The 18,644-nt window shown below is 32.8% G+C and overlaps 2 protein-coding genes across 2 annotated transcripts; one reads left to right on the top strand and one right to left on the bottom strand.

Annotated features, from left to right (window-relative positions):
• Nucleotides 1-7,745: 7,745 nt before the first annotated feature.
• LOC107423958 (probable receptor-like protein kinase At1g49730) lies at nt 7,746-8,896 on the bottom strand. The gene has a single exon (XM_048478446.2). The coding sequence runs from the start codon at nt 8,880-8,882 to the stop codon at nt 7,746-7,748; it is 1,137 nt and encodes a 378-aa protein (XP_048334403.2). The 5' UTR covers nt 8,883-8,896.
• Nucleotides 8,897-10,420: 1,524 nt separating this feature from the next.
• On the top strand, nt 10,421-18,181 carry LOC107424026 (arabinosyltransferase XEG113). Its single transcript, XM_016033713.4, has 13 exons — nt 10,421-10,999; nt 11,783-12,079; nt 12,241-12,446; nt 12,568-12,673; nt 12,788-13,044; nt 13,255-13,390; nt 14,411-14,505; nt 14,595-14,648; nt 15,789-15,902; nt 16,300-16,395; nt 16,487-16,606; nt 17,326-17,412; nt 17,743-18,181. Exons 1-13 carry the CDS (start codon nt 10,804-10,806, stop codon nt 17,908-17,910), a joined length of 1,932 nt encoding a protein of 643 aa, XP_015889199.1. The 5' UTR covers nt 10,421-10,803; the 3' UTR covers nt 17,911-18,181.
• Nucleotides 18,182-18,644: the final 463 nt, after the last annotated feature.

Genomic DNA, 18,644 nt, shown 5'->3' with positions numbered 1-18,644 from the left:
GCCAACATTAATAATTGAGATGCAATGCCAACCAACAACCCCCAGGAGTAGGCGGTCGGCTGTGGCAAAGGACAAATAGAGGAGCATCGTCAGCATCTACTCCTCCCATTCATCTTCCATATATAACCGATATTTTCTTAAAATATTTTAAATGTTTTTTATAAAAATGTTTTTAATTAATCTTTGAAATCTACATTTGAAATTTATATAAATATAGTAAAATATTAAAATTTAAAAAAATAAAAAAAATCTTATAATTTATATAAATTTCAAATTTATTTTTAAGATCTTGAAAATATTAAAAAATGATAGTTAAAGTTAGAAAATACATTGTCTTGAGAAAAAAGAGCACGACACCTGTACGTATACCACCAACCCCTTTCCCTATCTACAATTTATTCAATACCTATTAGCAAAAAAAAAAAAAAAAAAAAATTTATACAATACCATATATAATTTTCCTCTCGGAGTAAATTAATAAAATTACATAAAATATATAATTCTTTTTCTAAAAAATAAAAGTATCATTTGGAAGGGCATGCAGTATGCAGGAGATAGCAGGTCCATCCCATCTTCCCATTTCCAATGCCTTTAATTTTCGCGTTGCAATTGCAAGTTGCATATTTTTGGATAAATTCGAATACTGTATATATATATATATATATTTATTTATTTATTTATTGCTGTGGCTGATTAACAAAAAGTCCTTCAAAGATGATTTTATATACAGGTATATATAATTGTATATGAAGTTTGGACCAATCAATTTTAACTTGTAATACTGCTTCGATATATGTAAAGGAAAGTGCAATCCAAACACCTTGGAAGGACCGGGAACCTGAAAAGTATTGCTTGGGATGGACTCATGATGATGCATAAAGACAGATTTTATTCAATTAAAATATTTTAATTTTATAAAATTAAAATATAATTCGAATTAACCAGAATAAATAGATTATTTTCATTTTAATTTTAATTTTTATACATTACATATTTACTTTTCAAAAATAAAATATTTTAATTGAATAATTATTATTTATATATATATATATATATATCATAGCCAGCATGCATAATGCTTTCCCCATAATTAACTTCGCCTTGGGACTAGGACTAGTATTAATACTTCTGGCCGATTTTTTTTTTGGTAATTAAATACGTCTGGCATATTTATATATGATATTTATGTACATTTCCATGATGATCTGATCATCTATAGAGGTACGTACTTTGTTGGTTGCTTCATCAGTAATCAGCATCAATATTAATTATCTATTTACTAATTAATACATTATACATTTAGTAGGAGTTGACATTAATTATATATGAATTAATCAACCAACTATTTCTCCTATTCCGTATGAGTAAGATGATTAACATACTCTGCCTAGTACTTACACTACTTATATTATATATACATAGCTCCTGTTGTATGGACGATCACTATTTATAATTGTTAGATTTATATAATTTTTATAATTTGATAATCATAAATAATTGTTTACATATTAAATAGTGAATAATTTATTCATAATAGTGTTTTCATGTATATATATATATATATATGTATTATTGTATATATATTATGTTGGTCATGAATATGTCATTAATTTATATTTGCTTTTTTTGATAAATACTATACTACTATTTGCTTGATGAAGCTAGAAGTGGCAGGGCGAAGATAATACCAATGTTGATATAAGGGTAATTTAAAAATGTCATGTTTAATTATCACGATATTTTATGGGAAAATTATGTCCGAAGCCAATTCGCAATATCTTTTTTCTTCTTTTTTTTTTTTTTCATTAATTATATTACAGTAACTCGCTTGTTGCATTCGTTCTGAAACAACTTATTTTCCATATGTAAAAGTTGTTTAATATTTCTTCGGAAATTAAGAGAAAATGGACAATGCTGGCAGCCTCTTGACTTCTTCGCGGTGCACGTGCCATAATAATTTTTTTTTTTTTTAAGGTGATATTTTTAACCTTAATTAATTATATACTCAAATTAGTGTTTTGAGAGAGGGGGTGATTGCAGTTGACTTTTGGAGGTCAATGTGTCCAAGTGCGGTTTATACATGTGCTGGCTTCATGCTTCCTAGCTAACTATAAATACTCCCAATTAATATTTTACTTCAATCATTAATGGCGTACGAGACATTCACATATAGGTCTTGATGTATGCAGTATGCTTCCCGAGTTAAGAAAAAAAAAAAAACACTCCTAATTTAATTATAGTTTTTTTTTTTTCATATTTTGGTACTACTAAATTAATAAGATAGTTGTTGAACATGTAATCATGAATTGCATGTCAATCAATTTATTTTGTTCTATATATGCTGAAACATTAATTTGTACTAATCTATCAAAAAGCATTAATTTACACTCTATTACCAAAAAAAATAAATTAATTTCATAATTTGTACTCATGCATGGATTTCATAATTATTATATACATATATTATAAATTTATTAATGAATTCAAATATATATATATATATATACACACACGATCAAATAAGAAGCATTAATAAAAGGAACTATAATTTCTAAAAAGTACAATATCTCTACATGAAAGATAAAATAATGGAATTACAAAAACTATAATTCTTGAGTTAAATTATGGCTTTTGGTGTTGAGTACCGTTGACAATTAATTAAGCAAAATATTGTTTCAATATCTAGTCAGATATTTGAAGCAAATCTTCATTCTTTTCTATATATATTATATAACCGATGGAAGGATTAATTGGGTTTCCTCCATGATGAATTGCACGGATGAAGGACTTTAGCTTTTAAAATGCATTAATGTTATAAAATAATCACCTTTTTTTTTTTTCTGTTTTTTTTGAGGGGAATGTTTTATAAAATGATCACCTTGCGCATACCAGCTAATATATATATGGTCTTGATATATATATATATATATATACCATCACGTCACGGGGAAATTTTTTTATTTTTTGCCTTGAACATCTCAGTAAACTTCTGTATATCTAATGAAACTTGTTAAATTTATAATCCATTTTGGGTCCACCTCTTAAAAAGTTTGAACTTCTTTTTTTTTTTTTTTTTTTTTTTTTTTTAAGTTAGAACTATTAATTAGTTAAACTCTCGTATTTGTCACATATCATAATATTTTAGCTTCACTATTAATATATAAATATATAAATATATAAATATATAAATATATATATATATATATAGAGAGAGAGAGAGAGAGATGCGGAGAAGCAGATAGATATATACGGTCGAAAATAAGTGCTAGTTTTTAACTAATCCAATTAATTAATTTTGGTGTTTGAGTAGCTAGGCTAGGGAGCACTAAACTGTATTGATGCTTCTTTGTCATGCACCAGCACAGGCACCTTCTTTTTTTTTTTATTTGAGCCAAGAACCGGCACTTTTATATATATATATATGTATGTATATACGTGTATGTATGTATGTATACGTGAGTTCTAATTGATTATATATAAGGCAGTAGTACTAGTGCTTCTATCAGGTGGCGTAAATTAATTAGTCTTTTTTCTAATTAAGTAGATTTTGAAGTAGTGGAACTTTGGCATTGGAAAAAATTAATTAGTTATTAATGAGCCTGCAAGCTTGTTCTTTTTGTTTTGTTTTGTTTCACAGGCTATTTTGGCTTCCAGCTATCATTTACTTTTTATACGATAGACACGGAGAAAAGAGACAATTAATATCCCCACTACCACAGTAGTTATATATTTATAAATATTGCGACCTTTGAGATACACACACACACACACACACAAAAAAAAAAAAAAAAAAAAAAAAGAATTGTCGGATTTCAGTGTTTAAGAATTTAATTTATGATAATTTAGCATGTAGCACTAAAATAATCAAGAAAATTAATTAAAAGCTTAATGTGATTAGAAATCAATTGACATCAGCTGATGACATTTTGTCTAATGAAACAACTCGTAAGTGTTTCAAATTATTAGTGTTACTTTTCAGCGAGTAGATTGTGCATACGGGCCAGACCACTTTGGCTTATATATAGAACTGAAAAATTACCAAAGAAAATTAGATCACAAAATCTTTGGTTTTGGCTTCAAATAAAAAAAAGGTGGTCCACCATCAAGTATCAGTTCCACCACTAATTTAAATGATTGAGCGTGAATTTTTGACCAAGCGAGCAAAATAACTAAATAATTAAGCATATATATAATATACAACATAAATAGACGTGGTTTTTGTTTTTATTTTATTTTTATATATAGAATCATTCTCGCTACTTTTCCCACTTCACAAAAAAATAAAAAAATCAATAGCTAAAGGTTCGCTGTTAAAATGCTACATTTACAACTTGAGAGTTAGTTAGATTGGCTTTATTTAAATATTTGCACGTGACTCGATCTGGTAACATGCTGGAAATCCGAAATTTACTTTTACATTTATAAATAAAAAAATAGCAAATTAATTAATTAATATGGAATCAATTAGAATCCACGCACACGGAATCCATGATCTCCAATTGAAAACATATGGCAAGGCGTGTGGTGTAGTAGCTAATTTTGTATTCTATCTTACCTGAAAAAAGCTAGTTTTGTATTCTATGGGCCAAAACCACTTGCCACTCCCAGTTTGAGAAAAATCATACAATATTGGACTACATGGGTTGGATTCAGAGAAGTCTCAACTTTCGGCCTGAATCCAGAAAGGGTGGCTACATTTGCCACTCGACGTACACACACACACGCACACACACACACATATATACATATATATATATACTCCCCCTTAACTCAAAAATCAAATTGGTCTACTACACTTTACTGGATTTTATCATTTATATACACTCTCTCTGACATGTTTAATTTGTATATATTTTCAAAATAAGTGTTTATATATATATATATATACTAACTTTATGCGTAGACAACTTTAAATATATTATATTTATCCAGTCATGTATAATCCATTAGATATTTCATTTAAAATTATACATGATCAGTAAATTGTGGGATAACTATAATATATTCAATGTTGTCACGCATGAGAAAAAAAAATATACATAAATAGTCGGTATTAAAACCTTCAACCTTTTTTATTATCTCTTAAATCTTTTTAATAATTGAAATTTAAATATATCTTAATGAGTCAAGTGATCTATTAAAACTCTAAATGGCAAACTAAATTTTATTTGAATCCTAAAAATAATTTTATATTTCAACATCTAAACCAATCCAAAATCCTAAGGTATTGCGATATAAAATTATTCGAAGTAATAATGGAACTTATCAAGATTCGAACTTCAATTTCTAAACTTGTAAATGTGAAACCTGCTAAATTATCACCTTGGTATATATATATATATATATATATATATATATATTATGTTGAATGTGATTGAAACAATATATGGGAATGGTATGAGATGAGAAACCAAATTAAAATAAAAGAAGATACAAATGGGCCTGATTCTACCCCGCAATGATATTTTTTCTTTGGTCTTATTCAAACTTTATTGGGTGGAAACCTGTCCTGATTAGCAAAAACCACATTAGTTTTCATAATGACGATGATGATGATATCAAACCCAACAGAGCGACAACAACTTGCTCATCCTCCAAGTCCAAACGGAAAATAAATTCAATAATATCTATTTATTCAATTAATTCATGCATTGCGTTAGCATGCGACATATTCAACCCTGATCTTTATTAATTTGACACATCTAATCGCTTTCTGCACAAGTCATTCTCTGAGTTAGAGATAAGGTGCGGCTGTTCCCAAAGTGCTCTCTAGTCTCTACCCCACATATATCACTGCTATTACGACTCCCTTTACTTCAATCAACTAGCAATCAACCTTAATAATTACCAAAAAAAGAAAAAGAGAAGAAAAAAAAGGAAAACCTTAAGTAATTATTCATTTCTTCTATAATAAACATTTCTACCTCTTTTAGTAACGTACGCAAGAAATTACATAAACGTAATTGAAAACCATGAATCATGTATACAAATGTAGTAATTAAATGCCTCATGATCTGTCATTTTCTCCAATTTTTCTTCTTTTTTTTTTTTTTTTGGGGTAAACACTGTAATGTTCTCCGTTTATCAACATGCATATTTTGACAAATATATATAATTAATTAGTTTTAATTAATATCTGCGTTGAAATCCGTGCACACACTTTGACACGTGCTCTCATTTGATTTGAAGTACAGATTCACGTACATAACATGTACATGCACATTTTCACCAAAAAATTTAAAAATAAAAAACATGTACATGTACATGCAAAAGATATTATTTATATATGTATAAATTTTATGAAACAAGCAAATTTCCGTTTATGGATCGTACTGTACCAGTGGCAATTAAATCGATCGGGAAAAGAGTTTGGGGATTAGTCAATATATATACATATATATAAATAAAATAAAAAAGGGGCAGACAAAGCCAGTTGTACGTAGGGCTTTTGACAGTCAACAAGAGCTAAAAGCCTAAAAGGATTGAAGAAGATTAATTAGATAATAATATTCAAGTGTTGCCCGCATTAAATATATTTTAGCCAAAGTTGAGTCTATGGGATTAAAGAAAGAATTTGTCTTGGTTAATCGATTGGGGAAAAACAATTTAATTGGTGGCCTCCGTTGACTTTGAAAACAAAGTCGACGCGTGGGTCAGGTTTGACTAGCGAGGTTAGAGGGTTGATTACGTTCAGATCATTTATTTGGGACCCTGCTCCTGCTGCTGCTAGAAAACAAAATAATGCAGTTTGTATAATGGCGATGTAATATTATTTACATATATATATATAAATATATTTTAACGAATAATATTTATATTAGGGCACTTGCCCTAAATAATTAGCAAAATAAAATAGTAACTAATTAATACTCATGGAATTAAAACCAATTTTGCTTGTGAATTACATCTGTGCTATCCAATCAGTGCGCAGGAAAAAGGTGTCCTTGGAAAGAAATGTGTAATATTATTAATGTGTATATAATATTTACACAAACTGGGGTTTTGGGAATTTTAATTAATTGGATCCAGTGTTTTGATTTTGCTGAAAAACAGCGCTAGCTAGCTGTAATAGCAATTATTTTTGACGTTTCGTTATCGGTATCCATCGATATTAAACAATATATACAATTACATGATTAGACTAGTCATGAGTGCTTTATTCTTTTAATCCTAAATTATTAAATTAGTCATGAGTTTTATTTTTTATTATTATTATTATTTTTTTTCTGGTGGTGGGGGTGGAGGGGTTAATAGTCACGAGTTGAAAATATGCTGTTTTGCACATATATATATATATATATATATATATATAGATATTTTTACCCAAAAAAAAAAATATATATATATATATATATAGATATTATTATGTAACTAGGAGCTACTGTATCTCCTTTCGAACACAAAATTGAAAATAATAAAAATAAAAGTACCCAGTGGACAGTGCTGTAGGGGGCATAGCAAAAAAAAAAAAAAAAAAAAAAAAAACTAATTAGAATTAGAAACACCCTTTTCCTCTTTTTGGCAAATAAATAAATAAAGTCGACTTTTAAGTTGCACCAGTAGTTCTATATATATATATATATATATCGCCAGTTTTTGAGATAGAAAATTCCCTAATATTGCATTGTAAAAGAATTAATCAATAAGTAGCTCAGGAACAAAATAATTAATATATAAATAAATAAATATATATTACAGTGGATTAGAACGAGGAGGAGGAGGAGGGGGTTATTAATAAATAATAATTATTCAATTTGTATACAAGTGGAAATCCTATGAACAATCTGGCTCATGTGTGGCCTGGCATGGGGGTTTTCAAGCAGAGCAGAGTTGGCCACATCGACCAAGACCAGAAGCTGGTCCAAATTCACATAATTATGATTAGACGAATTGTTGTTGATTAGCTTAAGCTTAGGGTCCAAAAGCATCCGAAGAAAAACCTCACAATCACCCGTCGTTCGCCACTCCTCGGTCCACTCGGCGAGCGTGAGAGAGCCTTGTAAAGAATTGAGCCCTGTGATGAGCTCCAAAAGCAGCACTCCAAAGCTATAGACATCGCTCTTTATACACACCGACCCAGTCTGAATGTAATGAGTGTCCACATAGCCCAGCGAACCCTTCACGGAGGAGGGTGACGAAGATCCACCGTCCTGGTGGCCCAGTTTACAAAGCCCAAAGTCTGCGAGCTTGGCATGATCGTCGTCCAGCAGGAGAACGTTGGAGGACTTGACGTCTCGGTGGATAATGGGAGGGTCGGCGTGGGAGTGAAGGTAGTCCAAGGCCCGAGCAACGTCGAGTGCGATGTTGATGCGGTTGGACCAGGATAGGATTCCGGAGCATTGGCCGTAATAGGTGTGCATGCGGTGGAAAAGGCTCTTGTGAGGAACGTACTCGAGGAGCAGGTGCTGTTCACTTTTCTCCAAGCAGAAGCCCATCAGGCCCACCAAGTTTGGATGAGAAATTCGGAGGAGGACCGAAACTTCGTCCAGGAACATCTTCCTGGTCCCGCCTCTTTCCTGCATGACCCGCTTGACGGCTGCCAATGTGCCACCGCCCAGCTCTGCAAGATACACAAATGAAGTCCCTCCGATACCTATCTGAATTCTGAAATCTCTTGTGGCCCTTCTCACTTCTTCCACAGAGTACGTCCTGATGATATTGTTATTGTTAATATTGCAATTATTCATATTCATATTCATGTTCTTCTTGCCTTGGCATACTTTGCATGAGTTGTTGTTGCTGCTGCTGCCTCTTGCTCTTCCTTGAGATTCCAGATACACCGCCAGCCTTCTTAACATGATGGCCACCGCTACTGCTAGCCCAATGGCACCTATTATCCATAGGTTTCTCCGATTTGAAGTGGAGAACCCAAGAATCCACATGCCTCTCTCCTGTCTCTGATATATCGATCCGATTTGTCTCAGCCTTCTTAACTCTTGACTGTCTCTCACACCCATGCATTGCATACACACACACACACACACATATATATATATATATATATATAGATACCATCTGTATCATTCATCCATTCAAATTAATTAAGTCGGCTTATTGGTTATCTACAGTTACGAAATTAAGTTAAATTATATAAAGATTCACGTGTTTGGAGTTTGGCATGGAGTTGCAGCTAAGGGTCTTAAATCTCAATTTTTGTCCGTACATATACGCTATGCCATGGCCCTTTGCACTTTGGCCTCAGATCAGCGGATTCAGATTCTTAATACTGCCTGCTTCCTCATATCCAAAATTTTGATCAGAATATATATATATATATATATATATATATACATGTATATGCATATTCTAAATTAATATTTTTTACCATTAACTCGTCAGGATAAATATATATTCTAAATTTTGGTTTAAATCTGAGAACGTTCTCCTTCAATTAATCCATATTGATGCTGGGTGGGTTTCAGTAATTTTGAAGCTTCACAAAAATACGCACGCATATTATGTTTCAAATAAATATGACAATCTAATTCTATATATATATATATATATATATTTTTCATAAATTGTTAATAAGTGGTAAAGAAGTGATTGATATACTTTTATCACTAGTCAAAAATTTTTAAAAAAGTAATATAAAAATAGATGTTTATAAACCACCTTCTTGATTTTATCTCGTATCTACATAATTAAAAATGATAGATACAACATGAACATCTTTTTCCCAATCTTGCACTTTAACAATTACTGCCGTGTTTGTATTTTAATTAGCTTATATATTTAGTTTCCACTTAATTTCTACAAATACAATATAACTGTTCATTTTTTTTTCTTTAAAAAAAAAAAAAAAAAGCAGCAGCAGTAAAACTTGCATATGTCGAAAGTTTCTGCGTAGCCAGCCACCCGCACCGCCATCTCATAAAAAAATGTTTTATGATAAATAAGAAATAAAGATTTGAGACAAAGAAACAAAAATTAATTAATAATGGAGTAACTAGAAAAATCTGTTCGCCACTTGCACTAAATTTTTGTATAAACTATTTCTAAGTAGAAAAATCTGTTTGCCACTTGCACTAAATTTTTGTATAAACTATTTCCTTTTTTTATTTTTTTATTTTTTTGTGGTATGTACCAGTTGCACTAGATGAATGCAGAGAATCATAATATTTACTATACAAAATTGACTAAGCGGCATGTATTAATTAAAATGTTTGGTAATTGACTAAGTGGCAGGTATTAATTAAAATGTTTGGTATTCCCTATTGTTATACTTTCATAGGTTACAGTAATCCAAACAAAATAAAAGCTAAAAAAATCTATTGACACGAACAACATTTCCACGCAGGGATGAGAAAGTAATTGACATACGTATTTCTTTCGTATTAGTAAAAATTTGATAATACCATCGAATAATATCGCTATTGAAATTCAAAAGGAAAATATAAAATAATGACCCCTTGATGCAAATGGTTTATTTTATTTTTTGAATGGATGAAATTTTTATGTTAATTTAAAAAAAAAAAAAAAATCACGTTCAAACACGATTTAGAGAAAAGCAAAAGATCATATTTTAATTAATTTTATTAGGGGGTTGGGCAGAGTTGAGCTGGAAAAACAGAGTGGAATTGCAGACAAAAATGAAGGTTGACCGTAGACGTTCTGGGTGGTGGTGAGGCGAGTAGGCGGTGAAGATCTGAATTGGGAGAAACAAATTATATAATATAAATTAGAAACCCAAAGTCATTCAGCTCCAAACATTTTCATATGGTGCTGAAGGCTGAATGAAGATGGGAAAATTTATTATTAGGTTTTTGATATAATCAATCAATCAATCAATCAGGAAAGCAAATGCGAAAAATGGGTGGCTGGAGGAGTGCGTTTCAAGAAGCTGCTAATTCGAAGCCACTGTTTCTGACAATTTACGCCACTGTGGTTGTCGGCATCGTCTTCTCTTCCTTCTATGTCTTCTCTGCCATCTACTCCGCCAATTCTCCTGTTACTTCCTCCTGGCTCTCCTCTCCTTCTCCTCCTTCTTCTCTTTCCCGTGAGTATCCCAGTTTCCTTTTCTTTAATTCTTTCTTTCTTACTTAGCCTCACTTACTTTGAATGTTTCAAAATGCTGCGCCTGATTTGATTTCCTCTCTCGACGAATATGGAAAATGTGTTATTCATTGAGATTTGAGTTGCTTTTAGATTTAAATTTATATTTTTTTAAGAGAAAAAAAAAAAAAGAAAAAAAAAAGAAAAACCAACCTGTGCTTAAGGGCTTCAGTTAGAACTGTTTTTGTGTTTACCTTCTTCTTTCATTTGGAGCTTTTAAACCCAGTTTTGCTCCAACTGTCTATTTATCAGAAATGCTTTCATTTATTTGTTGCTGGTATCAAGTTCTGTTTTTCCCGTACAAGAAGGGAGAAAAAGCTATGACCTTTTTCATCCTTGTATATTCTCATTATTCTAATGATTCTCAAGCTCATCACTCAATTGGGTTCTATTTAATTTAATTTAATTATTTTTATTTTTATTTTTGCTGTTCATTCGTTAAGGGAGTGCTTAGAAGCTGATTGAATTTACAAGCAATGGCTGGAATTCTATTTGTTTACTTATTGTTGTTTTTTGGTTACTGATACCATGGAGTGTTAACGTTCCAAAGGAGACAAGTAGGAAGTTTATGTTCCAAAGATGAACAATCATTAGTATTATTGCTGTTAAGGTTGCTAGCAAGTTTTCTACAGCACCCCTCTTGTGATGCTTTGCAGTTAAATAAGAAAGAATTCACTGTATTTTTCCTCTGTAGAGTTCAATAATCTCAGTTTGCTAGTTATTCCAGATGTAGGTTCCCCCATAGACCGAGCACTTAATTTTTCTCAACCGGCACTAGTTAATGGAGTTCCCGCGCCAACACCAGAGACTCCAAGCATTCGCACCACTACAGCTATTTGGCAAGCTCCCTCACTCACCAAAAAAATGCCACCTTTGAAGAGTTTTCGACTGACTAAGGAACTGGTTCAACAAAGGGTGAAAGATAACATCATTATAGTGACCTTTGGTAACTATGCATTCATGGATTTTATCCTAACTTGGGTTAAACACTTGACTGACTTGGAGCTCTCTAACCTTCTTATTGGTGAGTGCCTCATTTTTGCTGCTGAAGTTTTATTACTGTTTGGCCTTGCTCTCTTTAAATATTTATGCTGTTTTCTTAAGTGGAAGAGAAAGGAAACAAGTAACCTGTTAATTTATTTTGGTATGTACGTCTCTTGAGGGATTTTGAAATTGTTGGTTCAGGTGCAATGGACACCAAGCTGTTAGAGGCTTTATACTGGAAAGGTATTCCTGTATTTGATATGGGCAGCCATATGAGCACAATAGATGTAGGCTGGGGCTCACCAACATTCCACAAGATGGGGCGAGAAAAAGTTATCCTTATAGACTCGATTCTCCCTTATGGTTTTGAGCTATTGATGTGTGACACCGACATGGTTTGGTTGAAGGTACTTTTATTTAATGATGCTTGATTGTTCTGTTTCCTATACTGATATTTCCAGTCTTCCATCCTTTGGGTTTATTTCTTTTGTTATTTGTTTCACATTTTGTACTGTGCTCCTAAAACAGAACCCACTTCCATATCTTGCTCGTTACCCTAAAGCAGATGTCTTAACATCCAGTGATCAAGTGGTACCAACAGTTGTCGATGACAGGCTGGACATCTGGCAAGAAGGTGAAGATTGAACAAAGGGATAATATTAAATTATATTTCTTATTGAAGTATGATTTACTTTTATTTTAAGGCTTTTCAATGAACTTGAAACTTACATATGTCTTGTCTTTGCAGTTGGTGCTGCTTACAACATAGGAATTTTCCACTGGCGGCCAACGGATTCTGCAAAAAAATTGGCTAAGGAATGGAAAGGCATGCTTCTAGCGGATGAAAAAATCTGGGATCAGAATGGTTTTAATGATCTTGTCCGCAGGCAGTTAGGACCATCAGTTGATGAAGACAGTGGGCTTGTGTATGCTTTTGATGGAAATCTCAAGTTAGGAATCTTACCAGCAAGTTTATTCTGTAGCGGGCATACTTATTTTGTCCAGGTATGATCTACCACGGGATTTATGTTTTTTCAAGTTTGAACCATGTATCATCGTATTTTATCTCTGGATGGGCCTAGATCTCTAATTTAAATTCTTTAATTCATTCTTTCTTTCATTTTTGTGAGTCTTAAAACTTCTGTTTTGATGCAATTAATATAGCATTACATTTGTATTTCAAGCTTATGCTAAGCTGTAATGCTTTAATTGCAGGCTATGTACCAGCAACTGAGGTTGGAGCCCTATGCAGTACATACAACATTTCAGTATGCAGGTACTGAAGGAAAGCGCCATAGATTACGCGAAGCTATGGTCTTCTATGACCCACCTGAATATTATGATGCCCCAGGTAAAACTATGAATGCATCACATGTGTTTTCAGCCTATCTTATTAGGCATCTCATTCTTACCATTGCTGATGCTGTACATTAGTCTTTCAACACGTTGTAATTTGTTGTGGCTCATCTTCAGGGTATTTAATGCCTGTTTTATGTCTTAAATGCCCAGAAACATGCCTTCTTACATACCATTGTCAATTAAAGAAGTATGAGTCTCAGCAGTTAATTCAAACTTAATATTCATATCTCATAGTTCAAAAACTCTGCAATATTATGCAACAGCTGCTATAAACAATGGTATTTGGTATCAATATAAGCTTAATATTTCTTTTCAGTATTGGATATTTGCGTTGCATAATCAGGATGAAAGAAGGGTTTAAATTGGTGCATCCTTAACTTGGGTAGGGATGGTAGAATTTCGTAGCTGGCTTATGTTTTAGCCTTTTGGTCTCCTTTCCCCTGCCATTGCCTTCAATACATTTTCCCTTCAGGGTATATAGAATGGGTGAAAGATGTAAATTATCACAAGTTGTATTTGTATTTGTTGTAAGATACAGTCATCGTGGGTTTCTCTTCCCACTCAAAGGGCAATTCCAAGAAACCAGCAATACTCTCTGGAGGTTCCCTATAGCACAATATATGATGCTGTCCAGATGACACTGCCAAAACAGCCCCCAAAATATATTTTCTCATCCATGAAATGGTTCTTAGTGAAGATATTGTTCAAGTTATATGAGACTTGGGTTTAGCTTGTATTGGTGATGCTAACAAAACCATTGATGCTCAAGATTTCTCCATAACTGTTAGCTTTTGTTCTAACAAAATTTCATGAAATTTCCTATCTAATCAGAAAATAACCGAAGACTTGGACTAAATACTTCAATGTATGGGTTTCTTGTCCCCAAAAAAATAAAAATAAAAATAAAAAAGAATTATGATAACAAAAATAGTATATGGGTACATGGTGGCATTGGTGCCTGTTGTCCCGCTTGAACACTAATACTTCTTAACTTCTTTCCCATTTTATACAGGAGGCTTCTTGACATTTAAGCCATCAATTCCTAAGAGATTATTACTAGATGGAGAGCATAATATCACATCGCACTTTTCTCTTATTAATTTTCAAGTATGCATGCATTAACCTACTCTCCTTAACTTTTACAGTTGTTGGATATTACCAAATTGCTTAATATATGTGTTAATGATTCTGTTCAGATGAAGCAAATAAGGACAGCACTCGCTATTGCTTCTTTGTTGAATCGCACCCTGGTGAGAACAATTTATGCGTCTGACATTGCCATATGTTTCCTTTTGTCTCTCAGAAATTGTTGCTGAAGCATAGTATGTTATATTAATCAAAATTTTCTTTTGAATTTATGTGGCAAACATCATTTCACCATTTCCACATATGGAATTTTGTTGTCGTCAGATTCGCCAATTACAGTTGTAGGTTATTTTGGTTATCCCTCTAATGACTGATGCAGTGTCTAATCTACATCTTTAAGAAGTTGTGGAAATCATACCTCTAATGTAAACACTTTTGCAGAGTTCTGGTAGTATGACAACTAAATAACATACTGAAATCAGATCTCAAAAGTCATCAGAGACAACAGTGCAGCACTGAAAACCTAGAAATGAGGTTTCATAAGGCATTTGTTGTTTCTTGGGCCATTAATCTGGCTGCTGTGTGGCAAGCCACGAATTGCCTGGGCTCAAACTGGAAAGGAGTGCTTTTATCAAAGCTCATTCTGGCCTTTTAACCAGGCTGGATTTTAAGTTGAAGCTTAGGCCGTGACTTGGGAGGGCTTTGAGCCGTGTTCGGCAAGATGACTTGGAAGGTGTAGGAGAATTTGGACAAAGTTTTGTGTTCAACATTCATGGATCCGTATCCATATAATTGCAACTTAACCACCAAGCAAGAAATCAGCTATAACTGCAACAAATACCCCAGTATTGAGTGACCAAGAAGAGACACCTAATTCACAAATGGTCGGACATATGTTTGGTTGAGCAAGCCCATCTGCCTAAATTTGGCTCAAGTTTCTGATTGAGCTTAGGGAAAAATAACCAATCAATAAGCAGAAGGCTAGCAAGTTGGCTAAAGTAATAAGCACCAAAAATAGGAAAAAGCAGGGTTGAAGCTAGAAAACTGTCAGTGGAGTCTTCTTATTAAGGTTAAGCTACAAAGCTATTAATTGTGATAACATTTCTCATCCAAATACAACAGTGACGTGGGGCTAAATGGTATATGTTGATTTGTATGTAGTCTTGCCCTTAAAAACCACATGAAACTGCTGTCTGCATTTTTTCGCTGATTTAATTGCATATATTATTTAATTTGTTAAATTACCTATTTCATTTTTTGTTCTTATGAATGTATTTTGATCAGTGGTTATGTTTGATTTTTAGGTCATGCCTCAACTATGGTGTAGGTTGGATAGGCTGTGGTTTCCACACCCAGGAGTTCTGGAAGGGTCTATGTCTAGACAACCTTTTCTTTGTCCTCTGGATCATGTGTTTGAGGTATTTCGAGTCTGTTGGAGTAATGTTTACAGTTTTAACTTTCCAACAGCCAGTGAAAGCATTTTATATTCTTCAACATGATTTCATATGTATATTAGTCATTTGAATAATAACACCATTGAACATGAGTAGTAATCACCCTGTTAAAATTTACTTTCTTGCATAGGACTTAAATTGCATTTTAGCCTGAAATGCCTCCTTTCTTCTTCTTTTAATAACAGATATCAGATCTAGATAATTCATTGCATTATTTGTTGTCTTTCATTTACTCAAAACTCCTGAAATGGCCTTCTTTCTTCTTTTAATAACAGATATCAGGTCTAGATATTCCATTGCATTCTTTGTCGTCTTTTCTTTACTCAAAACATTTGTTGATGCTAAGGAAAACCTACTGCAGGTAAATGTGATGCTAAAAGAATTACCCGAGGAATATGGTCCCCATATCAACATTAGAGAGTACTCTTTCTTTGACAATCCATTAATGCCCAAAGAGGTAGATGAATATTCTTGATGTTTATTAAGATGTTGCTTTTTCTTATCTGTCGTTTAGTGGATAACTTCTACTTCTCTGAGTCTTGTTGCAGGTGAAAAGTTCATGGCTTGAGGTTCATCTTTGTCAAGAAGGAACTGAAGATTGCAGTGCATCAAATAACACCAGTCCACCAGGTGTACTCAGATTTCCAAAGCGCAGCAATGAAGAAAGGGTGCTAGATTCTTACACCATCTAATTGGTCTACTTGTTTTGCACATTTCTTTTTCCCCTAATTAGGTGTGTTGATTATTTTATAAAGGACCCTGTTATGAGAAAGGACTACTAACATAACTTCACGCTCTCTGTGGCCAAGTAGTAAATGTCCAAGTTTAAAATGAGAAGGTTTACACCAAATGGGAAGAGAAGGTTTGAGAGTGTTCTCTTTGAGAGTGTTCTCTTCCATTTCTCAACTTATAAAGAAGAAAAAAAAATTAATGGTTCTTCTTTTCTCAAAATACAAATATGTATCAGTTTTTATGGATGTCTTCAAATAATAAAATTGTTAAAAACTGGGATGAACCTGGGTTTGTTTCCTTAAACAATGATTACATCTTGGACAGCTCATGATTTCCTGGTCGAACTTTAGGGCTGGACTATAGCAAGCAAACAATTGGTCTGAAATTCTTGAGATCATAAAAATAGTTAGTGTAGATCTTTCTTTCACCTGTGAGAGTGGTATTGTGTGCTCTTCACAAACTTCTAGACTAACTTCTAGGCTAGCATCGTATTATAATTAAGATGTTTATCTTTCCATGATACTGGGGATGTTGGATTTTACTTGTGCATGCTGTTCTAGAAAGTGTTATCCTCATTATTTGCTCTTTTGCAATGCAAAATGCCTGCTTTCCTAGGTTTCGCTGATAAGATTTGATTTTACTTGTGCATACACAGTTCAAGGAAGTATTCTCCTCGTTCAAGGATGTCAAAGTTATTCAATTCTCTTCAATGCAAGATGCCTTTCTAGGTTTCAGTGACAAGGCAAGTCTTCTACTTTTTTCATTTTTTTGAACTTCCAGTATTTATTTTCTTTTATTTTATGTTTTAAGACAATATTCTCCTGAGAATTATCTCCCAGCTTATCTTGGAAGATATGTTGATGTGAAAACTAAAAATGAGACCCTCAATATCTCATACTAGGTTTTTAGTATTAAAAAATATATATAAGGATTAGCATAGAAAACCAAATGGATCAGTCAATGTGGGTCGTATATCGTCCTCATCATCATGTCTCATAGGATAAATTGAGAGATACTTCTTAAGAGATCAGTTCTATATATATATATTGAGCTGTCTGAAATTCATGTTCAGAAAAGGGAAGATAGATTCAGGAATCGTGTGAAGCGGTATGTAGGTATATGGTGTTGTGTGCTGAATCACAACCCAGGTCACATATATTACGACATGTACTGGGATGAGAAACCTGGCTGGAAGCCAATCCCTCCTCAAACACCACAGGATGATCACCCACCTTGGTGAGTCCCTGAACAAGAAGGTAACATTTTTATTTAACAAAAATCAAAACCACAGCGGAGCAGAGGACACTATTACTTATGTTACAAACGAGGAGGGCTGTATACATACATATAATTTGTACATGATAAGAGAATGTATTGCTATTGAGAGAATGTAATTTTAATTTTAGTGATAAGATATTATGATGCACCCACGTGTAACAGTAATTCTTTTCCGATTGTGTCAACTTGTTTCGCAGCTCAAATAAATAGAAATAGTTCTAATGTTTTGTCAAGATGTCAACTATAGAAGTTGGGATGGTTATTTTTCCTTTGGAAAACATGTAGTTGCGCATTTTGGGTTGTCACCCAGGTTCATTATGGTTGATTTCTGGCTGATCCTCTGAATCCCCTAATTTCTAATGGGTGGTAAATCAACTTCTTACTGAGCATTTAGTTTTCCAATTTCGCTAAACTCATTTACAACAGTACAATTGGAACGATTGTTTTTTTGTCGATCAAATCTTGTCTTCATTGATTGTGCTTGTAGATCTTTTTATTTTTTTATTTCTTTGGGCTAATGGAAAAGGTGGAAAGCATGCATGTCTTTACTTTCGTATAATATGATTCTGACCTTCCTTTTCTGCTAATTCTTTTTCCCCTAATGCTGGCGGAACAGTTTCTTCTCTCTCTCTCTCTCTCTTTTTCAATTATGTTTTCCTATGAAACTATGGAAAATAAAGACAATTGTAACTATTT

The sequence above is a fragment of the Ziziphus jujuba genome, chromosome 7, assembly GCF_031755915.1.
Source record: "Ziziphus jujuba cultivar Dongzao chromosome 7, ASM3175591v1".
Classification (NCBI taxonomy): Eukaryota; Viridiplantae; Streptophyta; class Magnoliopsida; order Rosales; family Rhamnaceae; genus Ziziphus; species Ziziphus jujuba.
Note: the sequence above shows the minus strand (reverse complement) of the source record. Positions and strands in the feature narration are given on the sequence as shown.